The 15,266-nt window shown below is 38.3% G+C and overlaps 2 protein-coding genes across 5 annotated transcripts in view; one reads left to right on the top strand and one right to left on the bottom strand.

The window, feature by feature from the left end:
- LOC114656856 (40S ribosomal protein S25) overlaps positions 1–15,266 on the bottom strand; it is a 1,002,297-nt gene that overhangs the window by 363,937 nt on the left and 623,094 nt on the right. The gene's annotated exons all lie outside the window — the stretch shown is intronic.
- Positions 4,999–15,266, top strand: part of LOC114656846 (ubiquitin carboxyl-terminal hydrolase 2-like) — a 73,140-nt gene continuing 62,872 nt past the window's right edge. The window contains exon 1 of one of the 4 annotated variants that reach the window (XM_028808428.2): positions 4,999–5,122. Coding sequence is in view for 1 of the 4 variants with exons in the window: in XM_051931926.1 (XP_051787886.1) it covers positions 5,105–5,122 (18 nt within the window). In the remaining 3 variants the exon portion in view is untranslated. Of the gene's footprint in view, positions 5,123–7,713; positions 7,830–15,266 lie in introns of those variants that run through there. The other 3 variants (XM_051931926.1, XM_051931927.1, XM_051931928.1) reach the window with 3 other exon arrangements.

Raw genomic sequence — 15,266 nt, forward strand, 5'->3', positions numbered from 1 at the left:
TTCACAAATTGTACACCAAAATTATTCTAATATAATTAAAACAAAACCAACCGAGAAACAGTGAATTACCTGGACTACACTGCTGAAATTGCTGCTGCTCTCCCTATGTAATTGTAGTTTAGCCTTGCTAATTTACTGTATGTGACTATGTAGTTTGGATAATTTAATCTGACCACCACCCATAATGAGTCAATTGCTGCATCCCATTTGAACTTTGAAGTCAGAATTTCAGAGTTCTAAGTAAGAAATTTCAACCTGAATGCTCCCCCAAGTTGGATTTCCTACTCAGACAGTCAAAAAAGCCTCACCAACCCTGATCTCAAAATCCAAGATGGCTGCACCACACATCAACAGTTAGTGAAAGCTGTAGTATTATACTGTTTATTAGCACTTCTGTCTATTTGTGTCTGATTAAATCAACCGTTCACACATATCCAAATTCTATCTGTGGACAGGCTGCTACAGTGTTTAGATGCACAAAATTCTGCACAATGCATTGTTATCAACTTCTTCAGTAAGTTGTCTGTATCCTGAAAGAGCAAGCATAACAAAGGTTTTCCTGGAGACGTCTATATTGGTTTTCTGGATATTTTACTGGAACATGGAAAATCTGGGTGTGACATCATTCTCAGCTCTGACATACAACGTAAATGGAACGCAGCAAATGTCCATGTTGAACAACTGCATTACACGACTCATCAAACACATGCTTCAAGCATCACATATTTAAATTTGTATTAAACAAAAAAATATATACTGTACTAGTTGCCAGGCTCACTGTCAAGTGCTGTAGTGAGGTTTAAAACCTTGTGCATTGCTGAAAAAAAAAATAAAATAAAAAACACACTTATCGTCTACTTTCACTGCTTCTGCAAGAGTAAGGCAACAAACGTTTCTGTTCTGGAAATGTCTGAATAACTTAACTAAAAATTGCAAATAAGGTAGGAGATACACCAAAGAGAAAATGTAAAGCATATGCAGTATATCAGTTTAAGACATGACAATCTGCAGTAACTTTAGTAACTGACAGTATGTGGGAGAAGATCATTAGTTTTCACCATGGTTTCTAATATGAACAGCTAGATTTAGCTTTGAAATTTCACAAGACAATCATAAATCTGGTACTCTAAAAAAAGAGGGAGTCTGGTGTTTGAGACTCAATATAGCTTTTAATGAACTTACAACCACAGGGGAGAAAGCAGGATGCCAAGCAGGGAACAAGGGAGAAGCAACCATTCTAACCTCTTTTGAGAATATTTTTGAATGACGTGAAAAGACATTTTATCTGCTCAACAATATATACTGCTGCAGTCAAGTGTTCCACTCACAGAAATAACGAGCTGACAAAAACGGATTAAAAGACAAATAAAATAGTAAGGCATGAGGTTGCTCTGCTAAAAACTATAGAGTAGAATAGTGGATTCTGTGTTGCTTAATGTCATACTTCACTAAACCTTTTTTTTTTTCTTTTTGAAATTTTGACTAAGAGAAGATTCTATTTTTAAAAATAAATGCATTTTCAGTGCAGTGTTGAATGCCATTATTCAACACTGAGTGGTAGGTGGAGTGGTGGCACTGAGGCTAGGGATCTGCACTGGCAATCGGAAGGTTGCCGGTTTGAAACCCGTACAATGTCAAAAGGGACTCTGCTCTGTTGGGTCCTTGAGCAAGGCCCTTAACCTGTAATTGCTAGGCGCTTTGGGTAGTGAAAAAAGCGCTATATAAATGCAAAGTATTATTATTATTCTATAAAGTGGTTATTTCACATAAGCATCTAACAGAGAACAGTGGCCCAAACTAATTATGCAGAGAAGATTGCCAGTCGTCCCTACCCAAACTTCACCCACAATTCATCTACAGAAAGTACACCCCCATTTCTCCTTGGCTGGGGGCACAGTGTGTTCTATTCCTGGCAAGCATAGGCAATGTCAAGTTTCTAACTCACTACAAGTACTGTAGTTGTTTTAGTGCCACATGTAAGGTACCTACAGTCTCTTTGACTGAACACCCTTTACTTTTTTCCCACACTCTCTCTTTTGTCTTTTTCTTACCTGATAAATCATTTTCCATTGAATGAAGTGGCTCTCTTTGACTCCTCTTGGATGCAAAGGTACTATATAACAGAGAAAGAAAGCATTAGCTCAAATCACACACACAAACAAGAACCTTTATTAGCATAACAAATATTATTTGCATTTCTAAAGCATGAGAATCTCCAATCTGAAATTCTAGAATACATAGCTCTTAGTTCCTCAGCTGCCAGCTCATATAATGATAAAACCAATTCCGTGGGCATGTATCATTTTCTCAACCTTTTCACTTTCACCTCCTCTTTATATTCTCAGATGTTCTCATGGCCTAAATATGTGGGCTTGTTTAGTTGGTTTTCACTGTGCATACACATGCATATTCTTCCTTTGTATACATTCAGTGCATCTTGTGAATGCTATTCAATGCCAGGGAAAATACATGTCTTCCAAATATGTCTATGGAGTAGTGATGAAGCTTTCTGGCACGGCATGGGAACATAGGTAACGAAAGATGCATAACAAATCTGTCCAAATAACAATTAAATAAGCAATCTTTATTTCATATAGCACCAATAATTATATGCATCATGGAAAGGTATTCTACAAAATAAAAAAGATAACAAATCAAAAACAGTAAATGACATGATATGCCAATAAAGGTAAAAAGGAACATGCAAACAACAAAAAGTGCAGCAATGAAAAATAATGGGGTGTTATGTTAATAGTATAGATATCAAGAATTAACATCAAAATATCAAATATAGTCACAATATAAAACTAATAAAACAGTACATGGCAATTGTAACAAAAGTATAGACAATTATAAGCTGACATTTTCAGTGTTAAGCTTTCCAAATAAGCAGTTTTGAGTTAAAGGAATACCCCACCCAAAAATGATTATTTTTATATGCTACTTAATACATGAATTTTGTAGTGAAGGCAGAGAAAAATGTTTAATTTCATGTTTTGATAATGAAAACAGATAAATTTATTAAATAATGCAAGCCAATGGTGACCAATGCTGTACAATAGCAAATTATATGAAAAACATCCACAAAGGAAAAAATCTGACGTTACCCATATAATGCCAGTTATCAAGTCATTTGCTCACAACATGCAAATCACATACACTTTTTGCTAAAATATTGTTAAATAAATGTTTCCAGTAAAATCATCAAACCTCATAAACAGGACATGCAAGTCACATGAATCAGACTTTTTGCACTTAAGAGAGGACTTTTGACTAATGTGGATCTTTAATTAAAAACTAAAACCTCATGGGTCACTTTTTGAAATGAAGACCTGCCTCTCCCTCTCATAAATCAGTCAAAAGTCCTGTCTTCAATTCAAAAAGCCATTCCCATGAAGCTTTCGTTTCTTCTTTATGATCCATCCATCCATCCATTTTCCAACCCGCTGAATCCGAACACAGGGTCACAGGGGTCTGCTGGAGCCAATCCCAGCCAACACAGGGCACAAGGCAGGAACCAATCCTGGGCAGGGTGCCAACCCACCGCAGGACACACACAAACACACCCACACACCAAGCACACACTAGGGCCAGTTTAGAATCGCCAATCCACCTAACCTGCATGTCTTTGGACTGTGGGAGGAAACCAGAGCGCCCGGAGGAAACCCATGCAGACACAGGGAGAACATGCAAACTCCACGCAGGGAGGACCCGGGAAGCGAACCCAGGTCCCCAGATCACCCAACTGCGAGGCAGCAGCGCTACCCACTGCGCCACCGTGCCGCCCTTCTTTATGATATGTGTTGATAATTCTGGAAGTTATCTATTTAACAATATTTTAAAGCATCCGTTTTTTGTACATTTTTGGTATACTACTGGATAGCTGACACATGGATTATTTTTCTTTTTCCCTTGAGTGTTTTTCACATTGTTTGCTTTTGTACAGCACTGGTCACTATTGGCTTATATCATAAAACGTTTTCTCTCCATTCTTCATTAAAACATTAGATTAAATTTTTTCTTGCCCTCCAATGCAAAGAACATGTGGTAAGTAACATATAGAAAATTTTATGTTTGGGAGGAATATTCTTTTACGTTCAACTCTGGAATCTTACAAGCACATAGAGATGATATATTGGAATGTAGGGTGTATAAAAACATCCAGCAAGGTCAAAAGTGCCTTGAGCATTGGAAAGGCGCTACATAAATAAAATATATTATTATTAAACACATCAAAACAAACCTGATGCAAAAACTTGTTTTAATGAATAGAAAATAGAATAGCAAAGAAAACAGAATAGAAAAGTCACACACTAATCATCTCTGTTACAATATATTTCAAATTTGCAAGTCTTTCCATTGTTCATCTTCATTATAAAGCTCTACGGTGTTTCACTCTGTTAAGTGAGACTAAGGAACACATTCCACAGACATTTAAAGATACATATAATGTGCCCATGAAATTTCAACTCACACGAGCAAAAAAAATTAGCCACCACCAGGTTGACCATGCTATTTCAATCTTGTTCTTAAAATCGGCCCTTTCGAACAAACCGCCTTTTCAGTTATAAGGCAAATGCGTTATTCTTTGTGGCTTAACCATAAAAGAAGGGAGAGATCACATGCACATATTATAAATAACCTATATTTCTCATTAGATTCATCATTTAAGTCAGCGGGTAAGTTACGAACATAAACTCTTAACATGTCAAATCAAAAAATTCGTAGTGGATAGTCTCTAACAATAGTGAAAGACCCCGACAAGCACAAGATACAGAAAGCGCGGGCTCACTGCGCGTACCACGTTTTACGTGCCTTCCGCCGCGCTATCCATAAATGGCGCCACCTGCTACTCGAAGTTAGGCACGAGCAGTAGTGCGAGGCGGAAGAAGGAGGCGGGACCAATCGAAATGGAGTTGTGTTTACTCCAGTCACCCGGGCAACCGCGTGGGAGGAGGAGCTAAGGTTTACGTCAGACTGATGCAGAGTGGCCAATCAGAAGCGGCTGCCGAGCAGGAACGTCACGGACGGAGAGAAAAAGTGTCCCGTTATTTTATTTTTTTAATTTTATTTTATTTATTTATTTACGAACGAGTCCTTTCAGATGCGCGACATCTCGCAGGTAAATACGACACCTGGGGCTTCCTCTTATCTTCTTAATCGCGGGCGCTGTCTTGGAATCTTTAGAGAATCGCCTGGCCCGCGCAAAGCGTCGCTGAGGGAGCAGGAGAGGGAGCGGGTGAGGGAGAGAATACGCCGCAGCTTGCTTGTCCCACCGTGTCTATGGGTTGCTGCTCGCCAAGGTAGTCTTGACTTGTATCCTGATCTCCGGCAATACAGACCAGAACGACCTCTGCGACGCCGCTGATTATCCTTAATCCTTGAGGTTTGCTCAACTGCCCCATGTTAGTCCATCGGATTTGCATTCTGTGCGTCCGAAATCGGGCTAGCAGCGCCGCTGTTGCGTAATAGGGGCAGGCATAATGCCTGCTGCTTGCGCACGAATGACTGTAGAAAGCCACCTGCACATGTGACAGGTGATTCGCAGAGTGCTGAAGGGAGCTCTGCAGGACACACTGCGTGTCATAAGATATTTCCAACGTGCCCCGATTCCCAGTTACGCAGTTTAGGAGGCAGCACAAGACAGTGGATAGCACAGGCTGACCCGAATAAAGTGGGTAAAAGAAACGGTTAAATAGAGAAAAAAATCAAATAAACCCGATGGAACTGGGGCTGTGGGCTAACTTTTTTTTAACCAGTGATAAGTCTGTTTCATAGCAAGTCCGACTATATCAGTGTGACAAAAGCAGAAACCTGATCAGCATTGTATGAGAGTATATGAGTTTGTGATACCCCTTTAATATGCCTATACTGGTATGTGAGATCTGATCATTATGACTGCTAGAACTGATTAACAACAACTGGTCAGTTTACATTTGAGACCCAGGGAACACATCTGTAAATCCATTTAAAGGATGAATGTGTTAAGAGAAATCTGATCGTTGTTTCCATGAGACCTGATCAGTATATTGGAGTGCTCATGAGACCTGGTTAGTCTGCTTGCAATTGTTTGTGAGACCTGATAAATTTATCAGTGTGCGTGAAAGACACAACAAACATGACTGCAGCTGTGTGAGAAAAATAATCCATATGCCAGTGTTTGAGGAGGTTTGAGAAACCATTTGGTGTGTGTCCATAAAACCAGTGAAGGTACTAGTTTGAGACCTGATCATTATGTGTAAAATGTGTGGGGGATACTTGGATCAGTGAATTTCTGACTGAATGTGACCCAGTGAGCACAGATGAAATTGTGTGTGAGGCCTGATGAACAAGTATGAATTGGAGAGAGACTTTTTTGTGTGACTCTAAGTTTGTCCAAGACCCAGTCAGTAGCACTATGGTTATGTGTGAGACCTGACGAGCACATTTCTACATTTGTGTGAAATCTATTGAGCACGCCTACAATTCTGTGTGTAGCCAACCAGCATGCCTGAGTATGAGGGGGTGTGAAAAGACTTGTGAGAGTGTGTGAGCAACACTGAACATACTTGTAGGTGTGTGAGAGACCTCATTAGTTAATTTTTGATGTATGCCACAGAGCTTATCTGCAATGTGTGTGAGACCTGATTCTGAGTATGTCTGAGAGTCATTGAGCATGGCTATGACCAGTATGCTTAAATGAAAGGGTGTATGACCTAGTCAATGTCTATGTGGATGTGTCAATATGAGTGACATCTTATTAGGAGAGTTTGTCAGTCCAAAGAGTATGCTTAAAAGTGTGTATAAGACCTCATCAGTGTTTGTAAGTGAGTAAACACCTAGTGTGCATGCCTGTGAATATGTTTAAGAACTAATTTAATTAGTAATTCTTGGATGGTGCATGAAAACCAGTAAGTAATCCCATGAGTTGATGTGAGACTGCATTAGGTTATTCATGAATGTGAGCAATCTGATTAATACCTGTTGACTAGATGTGATCAAAACCAGCTAAACAAATCAGTCAATATATGATAGAAGTGACCAGCATTTCTCTGGGATAGAATTAGCATCCTAGGGATGTGACCCAATCAGCATGTCTCAGAATGGATTTGTCTTAAGAGACAGTAACATGCTTTTGAGCAGATATGGATGAGTGGGTTTTGGAGATTATATGAACTTGCCTGTGAATATATGCTGCTGGCTCGATAAGAACTTGAGTGCATAATGAGAGTAAGGGACTTATGGACTTATTCCGCATGTCCATGGTTTTGTTTAAAAACAAAAGCATGTACTGTGGAGTGTTGCAGACTCAATTACCATATCTTTGTCTGCATGAGTCTCGACCCGTGTGTCTATGAGGAACTTTATCAGAAGATATTTGAGTTTTTGGATGATCCACTCCATGCCTTTAAAACACTGAATGTTGCTGTGAGTTTATACAGTATATCAATCACATGTATTGGTGAACATTTAAGGGAAGCAACCCTAGCTACATCACAAACTTAGGTTTACTACACCTTATCAGTAAACTGGTGCCTAAGCATTGAGAAGATAGACAGTTTATAGTGTCTTTTATGCAACTGAGATCTTGACCACTTTTAGTCTACTATGGTAAGGAGTTGCTAGTGTTGTCTAGACTCTGGCCCTTTAAGACAGCTCAGCTCTTCAGTATCACTAAGGGCTGAGTGACCTGCTGAGGTCACTGAGAGCCACTATATTTATCTGCTCCGTAACTTGATCTCTAGGCTGCTGGATTACAGTCTTCAGTGCAATGATCAGAGCTAGTGTGTAGCACAAACACTGCACTCTCGTCTCAGACTGCAACTTGAAGTATACTTCAGTAAAGGTTAGTTTCTTGTCTAAAAAGTTTGCAGTTTTCCATCCCTGCTTGTTTATAAAGTAGCCCTTTAAGCTTATGCACTTAAGGCCAGTGAAGGGAATTTGCATGTGTAACATAGCTTTCAGGGTTGGCTTGGTTTTCTTTGAAGTTGACTGAGTTTGGTAACTGGCACTGGAGTGTTTAAAAGTCTTATAATTTATATGAAATTGAAACACAGAGGTATTTGTAGAGTGATACAGAAGTTATGTTGTAGTAGAGCTAGGATAGTGCAGCATTACCAAGGCAAGCCTTTACTATCTCTCCAGCTAGCTTCAACTGAAGATACTTTTGGTTTGACTGGGGCTACAGTTATTCTGCTAGAAACTCTTAATGAACAGTAATTTGTCAAAAACAAAATTGTGATTTACTCTGATCTTTGTGGCATCATACCAACTTAATGCTTTGAGGTCTAATGTGTTAAGCACTCTTTCAGTCTGGTTTCAGGGCGCAGCACAGCTGTGAAACTGCTCTTCTTCGGGTAACCAATGATTTGCTTATGGCAGCAGACTCTGGACAAACCAGCATATTAATTCTGTTAGACCTCAGTGCAGCATTTGACACTGTCAGACATGACATTCTACTGTCAAAAAAATGGAGAACATGCTTGGTATCTCTGGCACTGCCCTCCAGTGGTTCAAGTCCTATCTGACTGATAGGCAAGAGTTTGTTACTCTTGGCAATAGCAGATCCAGCTCAGCGCCAGTCACACAAGGAGTTCCTATGGGCTCTGTCCTTGGCCCTCTTCTCTTCTGTATTTATATGCTTCCCCTTGGCCATATTATTCATAGCTATGGACTGGGTTATCATTTTTATGCAGATGACACTCAACTCTATTTCAATGTCAAAAGTGCAACTTCATCAGAGTTTTCTCAGCTCACAACTTGCCTCAGTGAAATTAAAACCTGGATGGAGCAGAACTCTTTAAAATTAAATTGCAACAAAACTGAACTCCTGCAAATTGGTACTAAAGCGCTACTTAAGAAAATGAGCTCTTTTTCAGTCACTCTTGACGGTGATCTCATCAGACCTTCTTCTGATGCAAGGAATCTTGGTGTCATTTTTGATTCCTCCCTTTCTTATTCCGCCAACACATAAACCTCATTAAAAAACTTTCTTATTTTCACCTACGTAACATATCCCATGTTCACTCATTCCTCTCCTTTTCTAATGCTGAGAAACTTGTCCATGCTTTTATCACATCCCATATCGATTATTGTAACTCGCTGCTGGCAGGTGCCCCTTCTAATCTTATATCACAGCTCCAGTTGATTCAAAACTCTGCTGCAAGAGTCCTTACTCGAACCAGCAACACTGAGCACATCACACCCATCCTGCTTCACTTTCATTGGCTCCCTGTGTCTTACAGGATTGAATATAAAATTCTATTAATAACCTACAAAGCTTTAAATGGCCTTGCACCGGACTACATCAGTGACCTTCTAAATCACTAGGCTCCTGTTCATCTACTAAGGTCCTCGGATTCAGGTAATCTTGTTGTGCCTCACACTAACCTGCACTCTATGGGTGACAGGGCCTTCAGCTCCATAGCACCCAGACTTTGGAATTACATCCCGAAATTAATTAGATCAACTGACTCCATTCATTCTTTTAAAGAGCAACTTAAAACTCATCTATTTAGGAAGGCTTTTAACTTAAGTTAACATTCTGCCCTTTCTTTCAGTTTACCTCTCTGTCCAGGTGCTCATGATAATTTGTGTGTCTGTTATATCACAAATTAGGTTATTTGTTAGGTTTTTGTTTTAGTATTGAATTTAGTATTTTACTCTGGTTTATTGTTCTTTATTCTATTTAATGCTTTGTTATCTGTTTCATTGTTCTATTCAGGAAAACATTTGCATCCAATGTTACATATACTCTGCTGTTTTTTCTAAGACTCTGTGAAGTGCCTTGAGCATGGGAAAGGCGCTATATAAATAAAATGTATTATTATTATTATTACCTTAGCAATTCTCCCACCCTGCACTGTACTATGGAGAAAGAAAGATTATGCGCATGCCTAGACTGAGATCAGGCAAACAGGAGCCAGCATGCATGCATGTTTGTAATGGCATGCAATCACAGTGCGTCAGCAAGTAATTATGTATGGCAGAGTGTCTAAGCAGAGCCACAGACCAGTCCAGTTTACCTCTCTAGCAACTGGTTATTATAACAAGCATCATTCTAAGGACCTAGCTTTTAGGCAAATTCTATTAAAGAGTTTTTATTGCCTCATTACTTTTAGCTGTGGGCCACTACATATGTAAAAGATCAAACAGACTAGCTTGGGTCTTTCTGTTGGGTTTCTGCTAGCCTGCTTCTAAAGAAGGCATATTGACCCCAAGTAAGAATGTGAGGATTGTCCATTCTCCAGGACAGTGATTGTTAGTGCTGCTGTTCTGCATGATCACATTATTTATGTTATTGGCCATTTTATTTGGATATTTTTTTGTTTTAAAGTAGTAGTAGCAGAAGTAGAAATAACTATTGTGATATGTACAGAATACTGCAAAATTAAAAAAGGCACATTTATTAGAAATTTCTGCACCATGTTTGTGTCAGTGGTCAGTTCTTGGGTACAGATGACCATTACTATAGCCCTGGACTTGCACTAGACCTAGGGTGGATGGTGATAGTTTGTATCTGAGACTTGAAGTCAATTTTTTGTAATTTTATAATAGTTGTTGCATTTCTTTTTTATGAGGTTTATCCTTCATCAAATGTTAATAGACCTTAAGACTGTCTCTCAATGCCTTCACATTGTTTCTTATTAATGGTTTCCATCATTATGGCATAAATTGTCTTAGCAAGCATGCTTTTTGAGCTGTAGTGTCTCAGCATTCACCATTGTGATGCTATTAAACAATGCGTAAATTAACTGGGTCACACAACTGTAGTTGCTTTTCCTGTCAAGCATGCCCTTTTGTGTTTTGGGTGGACAAATGACAATGGGCTTTGAAGAAATTGCATTTCCTTAAGATGCCTGGCTGTAGTGCTACCCTTTCTGATGTTGGCAACACAGTGAAATTATTCAAGTTATTTCAAGTGATAAAGTTACCAGTACTGGCCAGCTTTGCTGACTCTTGTTCTTGCAAGCTAAAACCAATTGCTTAGCGTGCTTTAGTGCATAGTGTGTCTTTAAACTTATAGGTGTTAAAACAATTGTGTAATTAGATAAGCCTCTCGGACTATGTCAGATTTACCAACTGCAGTTGCTGATTTAATTGCTATACCATGTCAGTTTACGTGACTAAAGATTGTTTGGTATGTCTCATTTACCAACTGTGGGCTGACCTTCTAGCATAGTTGTGCTCACCGCATTTTGTGACCATCAGTAACGTGCTGCCTGACAGCGCCAGTACAGTGAGTTCAGACAGTGACTTGTTTCCCATTCTGTTCTGGTACATAAAACATGGGACATCAGACAAGACGAGTTTCTGTTCTGTTTGTGAGGATTAAAATATCCATGTTCCTTATTCCTCATCACTGCATTAAATGTATTGTACTTCCCAATGAGCATTCTTCAGTTGTCAGTCCTCATGTAGACAGAACCCATCCCATGACTACATAAAAAATGAAGTCTGTTTGATTTTGTATGAATGAGTCACAGACTAGTTGGAGTGAGTTACTGGGTATGTCACATTACAGGACTATTCATGGGAGCGTGCCGCCAATTGCTTCTGACTGAAAATCACGGGAAAAGTTGTCAAATGTGACATAGCCTTAACATGAGACTAAAAGCATATTAAAATTAATTCTATTAAAGAGCTGCCATCTGTCTATACACTTTCCACAAACATTACCCCACATAGCAGATTTACAGGTCATTGTTGCCACTATGGTTATAGTAGAAGAGACACAGTTCTGTTTTAGTGGATACTTAATCTTCATTGCCTCACTCACTGCCATGTCCAGACTGATAGTGCCTAGCCAGTACAAAACCATTATTCAAACATCCAGACCTAACAGTAGAGGTTCACTAAGTGGCTTTGGTGAGATTTTCCCTCCCTCATTTATTTTCTATAACAGACTGATCCTCAGCAGCTCTCTTACTCCCCTAATGTGAATTTACATTAATGTCCCAGCTTATACTCATTCATTAATAAATCCTACCACCCCAGTTGGAAAAACATCTGCTGTATGTGATCTATCAGACTTTACATTGCTGCAGCTCGAGAAGTTGGTTTGAATTTCCTGGAAAAATGTTTCTCTGATGCAATCTGCAGAAATAGGCCATAAAATTGTAGTAAGTATACAGTACCTTCATATGCCAGTAATAATAGACTGAGAAGGTGATACTTAGAGAGTAAATGGTATATAGTTTAGAGAATGAAGGAGCAGTGTAAAGAAAAAATGGAAAGTACAGTGAGAAATCCCTTATTCAGTTTGGTATTATGATTTCATGAAACACAGCCAAACTTTAGTGTCATGAGTTACATGAAACACAGCCAAAGAGTTGGGTTTAATACAGAATGGTTTTAAATATTAGGCAGAGTGGTGGCTCTGAGGCTAAAGATCTGCACTGGTATCTGGAAAGTTGCCGGTTCAAATCCCATTACTACGTTGGGTTCTTGAGCAATTCCCTTAGCCTTAAAACTGCCCCAGGGTGCTATACAATGGCTGAACCACACTCTGACCTCCAAGAGGTCACACAAATAGACAATTTCCCTCTGGGGATTAATAAAGCGTACCAAAAAAATACAAATATTTGGTTTAAAATCCAACTTTGATAGTGTGTGCCTTCTTCTGATATTGGCCATAAGAGAGCAGCTAAGACTTCCTTTGATACATCGTCAAAAGCTCTAAAGTGACTAAATTTCAAAGTTAAATGGGGTACTCTCATAATGTCTCGTCAGCATTTCATGTTAGACTGGAAATGATTTATGCTAACAAAGAAGTATGAACATTTTTGGTTTTTTTTTTCATTTTTATTCTTGTTTCATGCTTTTTCATGTATCTTATGTGTGAGTAGAAAGATGAAAGGAAACTTAATTAAGTTTATAATGACTTCTTCTGTCATTTTTATTTCTAGTATGCTATATTCTCAAACCACTTTGCTTGTGCCCCATCATGTCCTATGGAGCAGTATTAAAGCACAGGTGAAAGGTTTAAATGTCATGCACAGACACCTCTTTTTACCAGTTTTGCTCTGCATCATTATGTTCAATCCTGTAATTGTGTCCCTGTGCCAAATCAGGGCGTGTACAGACACAGAATTTGCATTATTCTGGCCAGTACATGATCCCAGACCTGAGTCTTTGTTACTCAGATTCAGCCCTCCTTTGTCGTTTTTTATTGAGACGGTCACTCTGTTGTGAAGGCTATTGAAGTGTGCCTTCACTCTAAAATCTTTTCACTTTCTCTTTATTCCCTGTTTACTTATTTCCTCTTCTGGCATACAGATAATTTTTTTTTATTATTATGAATGTCCTTTCACTAACTTATATTTCTAAGACACAGTTATTACTGCCCTTTTATTTGCACTGTATTAAGTTGATCTTCTGGAACTCCATGTTTTGATCTGCTTGTTTCTCATTAAAATAATGGCAGATTAACTATATGTTGCATAGTGTTACTTGAAAAAATAATAAAAGTGGCCCTCAGGTAAGTTGTTCTTATTCTGTGAGAGTCCCCGTCTCATTACTTCACGTATTCTGATTCTATCCCATTGTCTCTTTTTGTTTTTGCTGGAGTTGTACTATTTTGTTTTATCTTAAAGTTTCTGATCCCACTTTCATGGATAAACAAAATGCTTGCAGGCAGAAGTTTACTTTAAGCCTTTGGTGCACATCCTTTTTCATTTTATTACACTTGGGGGTATTGATAACAAAAATAAATAGTGCTGCCTTTGATACCATTGACCAGTGTCAAAGGGTGACTTTTATAATGAGAAATAAACCTATTATATCTTAGGTGACCTTCAAGACCATAGGCTGTGTGCTACGACACCCTCCTCATGTTCTCTTAATACTCAGTTTGAATTCTGCCACGTCCTGTACTACTTGAAGTGATTTCAAGACAGAAATCTGGAGGTATATCTTCGCTCATGTTGAGCAAACTAAGAACACATTTTAAAAATATACAGACAAGATATTAGTTAGCTAAATAAATGAGTTCAAGAAACGGAGTGGTTTCCTCTTGAATGTAAAATGTTCAGTTCTTAAAGTGGGACTTCCCGTGAAAGTAAAGTCATTAGCTGCATGAGTTACATATGTGGGCTTGGTAGTGAATAGGTGGCTTTCATTTTTTCTTTTTTCTCTGTTTTGTCAGATGAAAATATTTATTTTTGTATAACACATTGGATTACAAAAGAAAGATAGGAACAACAGAGTGGTAGGCATATCTGTGATACTAATTATGTTTATCATAAAAACTCTCCAAAATGAGAATCCCATGTGAGACACAGTCTTTATTAAATACAGTGACCGAGTAGCTCATGTGGGAGAGTCAAATGTTCCTACATTGTATGATGAGTTTATAAGAATGATTTATCCTTCATGTGAAATATAGTCTCAAGCTTCAATAGTCATTGAGGAGCTTTTCTCACTACTTGTTTCTGACAAACTGTAATGGATCATGGGCACTCATACCAGTATATTCAGAGACGATTTCTATCCACAGATCAAATTGTATTATCGTTACTGTTGTATTTACTGTGTACACATGCACATATTTTTCAAATATGTAGCTGCAAAGGAGCTTGGTATATACTCCTGTCACTTATCCTCTTATTTGAGGCTTCGGTACAATACAATTTCTCTTCTTTAGTATAAACTTTTAAATGTATATCAGTGAATTCTTTCTCAAGCTGTATATTGTACTAATGAGATTACATCTGGAGTACTGTGTGCAATTTTGGTCAACACACCACAAACAAAAAAAATGCACTAGAAAAGTAAAGTAACCAATAGCATCCCTGAGCTTAACGGCATGTTCCATTCTGACAAACTTTAGAATGAACAAATTAATGAACAAAAATGCTTTATTTTTACCAAGGGGGAAGCAGAAGAATTAAACCCTTTCAGTTTCAAACAAAGACACCCACTTGGGAACCAGATCTAGTTTTTCAGAAGTGTCAAAGTTATAGATAAAGTTGATTCAGCAGTCCAATACAAAATCACATAATTGATGGAAACTGAATGGAAGGTTATCCAGGAAAAGCAGAAAGCGTTTTTTTATTCAAAGGTTTGTGGCATTCCTAAACATACTTCCAAGGCATAGTTAAAGTTAAAGAAAATAACTTGACACCATTTATATAATGTCTGAGTGAGATATTTGACACCTTGTCTATTAACTTACCAAACACGGATGATGGATTGAATGGTCTTATATTTGCAATTTTTTATGTTCTAATAACGGGCTTTCAAATAAAGTATAGCCAAAACTTGTAGTGAATGAGGAAAGCAGTTAA

Source organism: Erpetoichthys calabaricus, chromosome 9 (assembly GCF_900747795.2).
Source record: "Erpetoichthys calabaricus chromosome 9, fErpCal1.3, whole genome shotgun sequence".
NCBI lineage: Eukaryota > Metazoa > Chordata > Cladistia > Polypteriformes > Polypteridae > Erpetoichthys > Erpetoichthys calabaricus.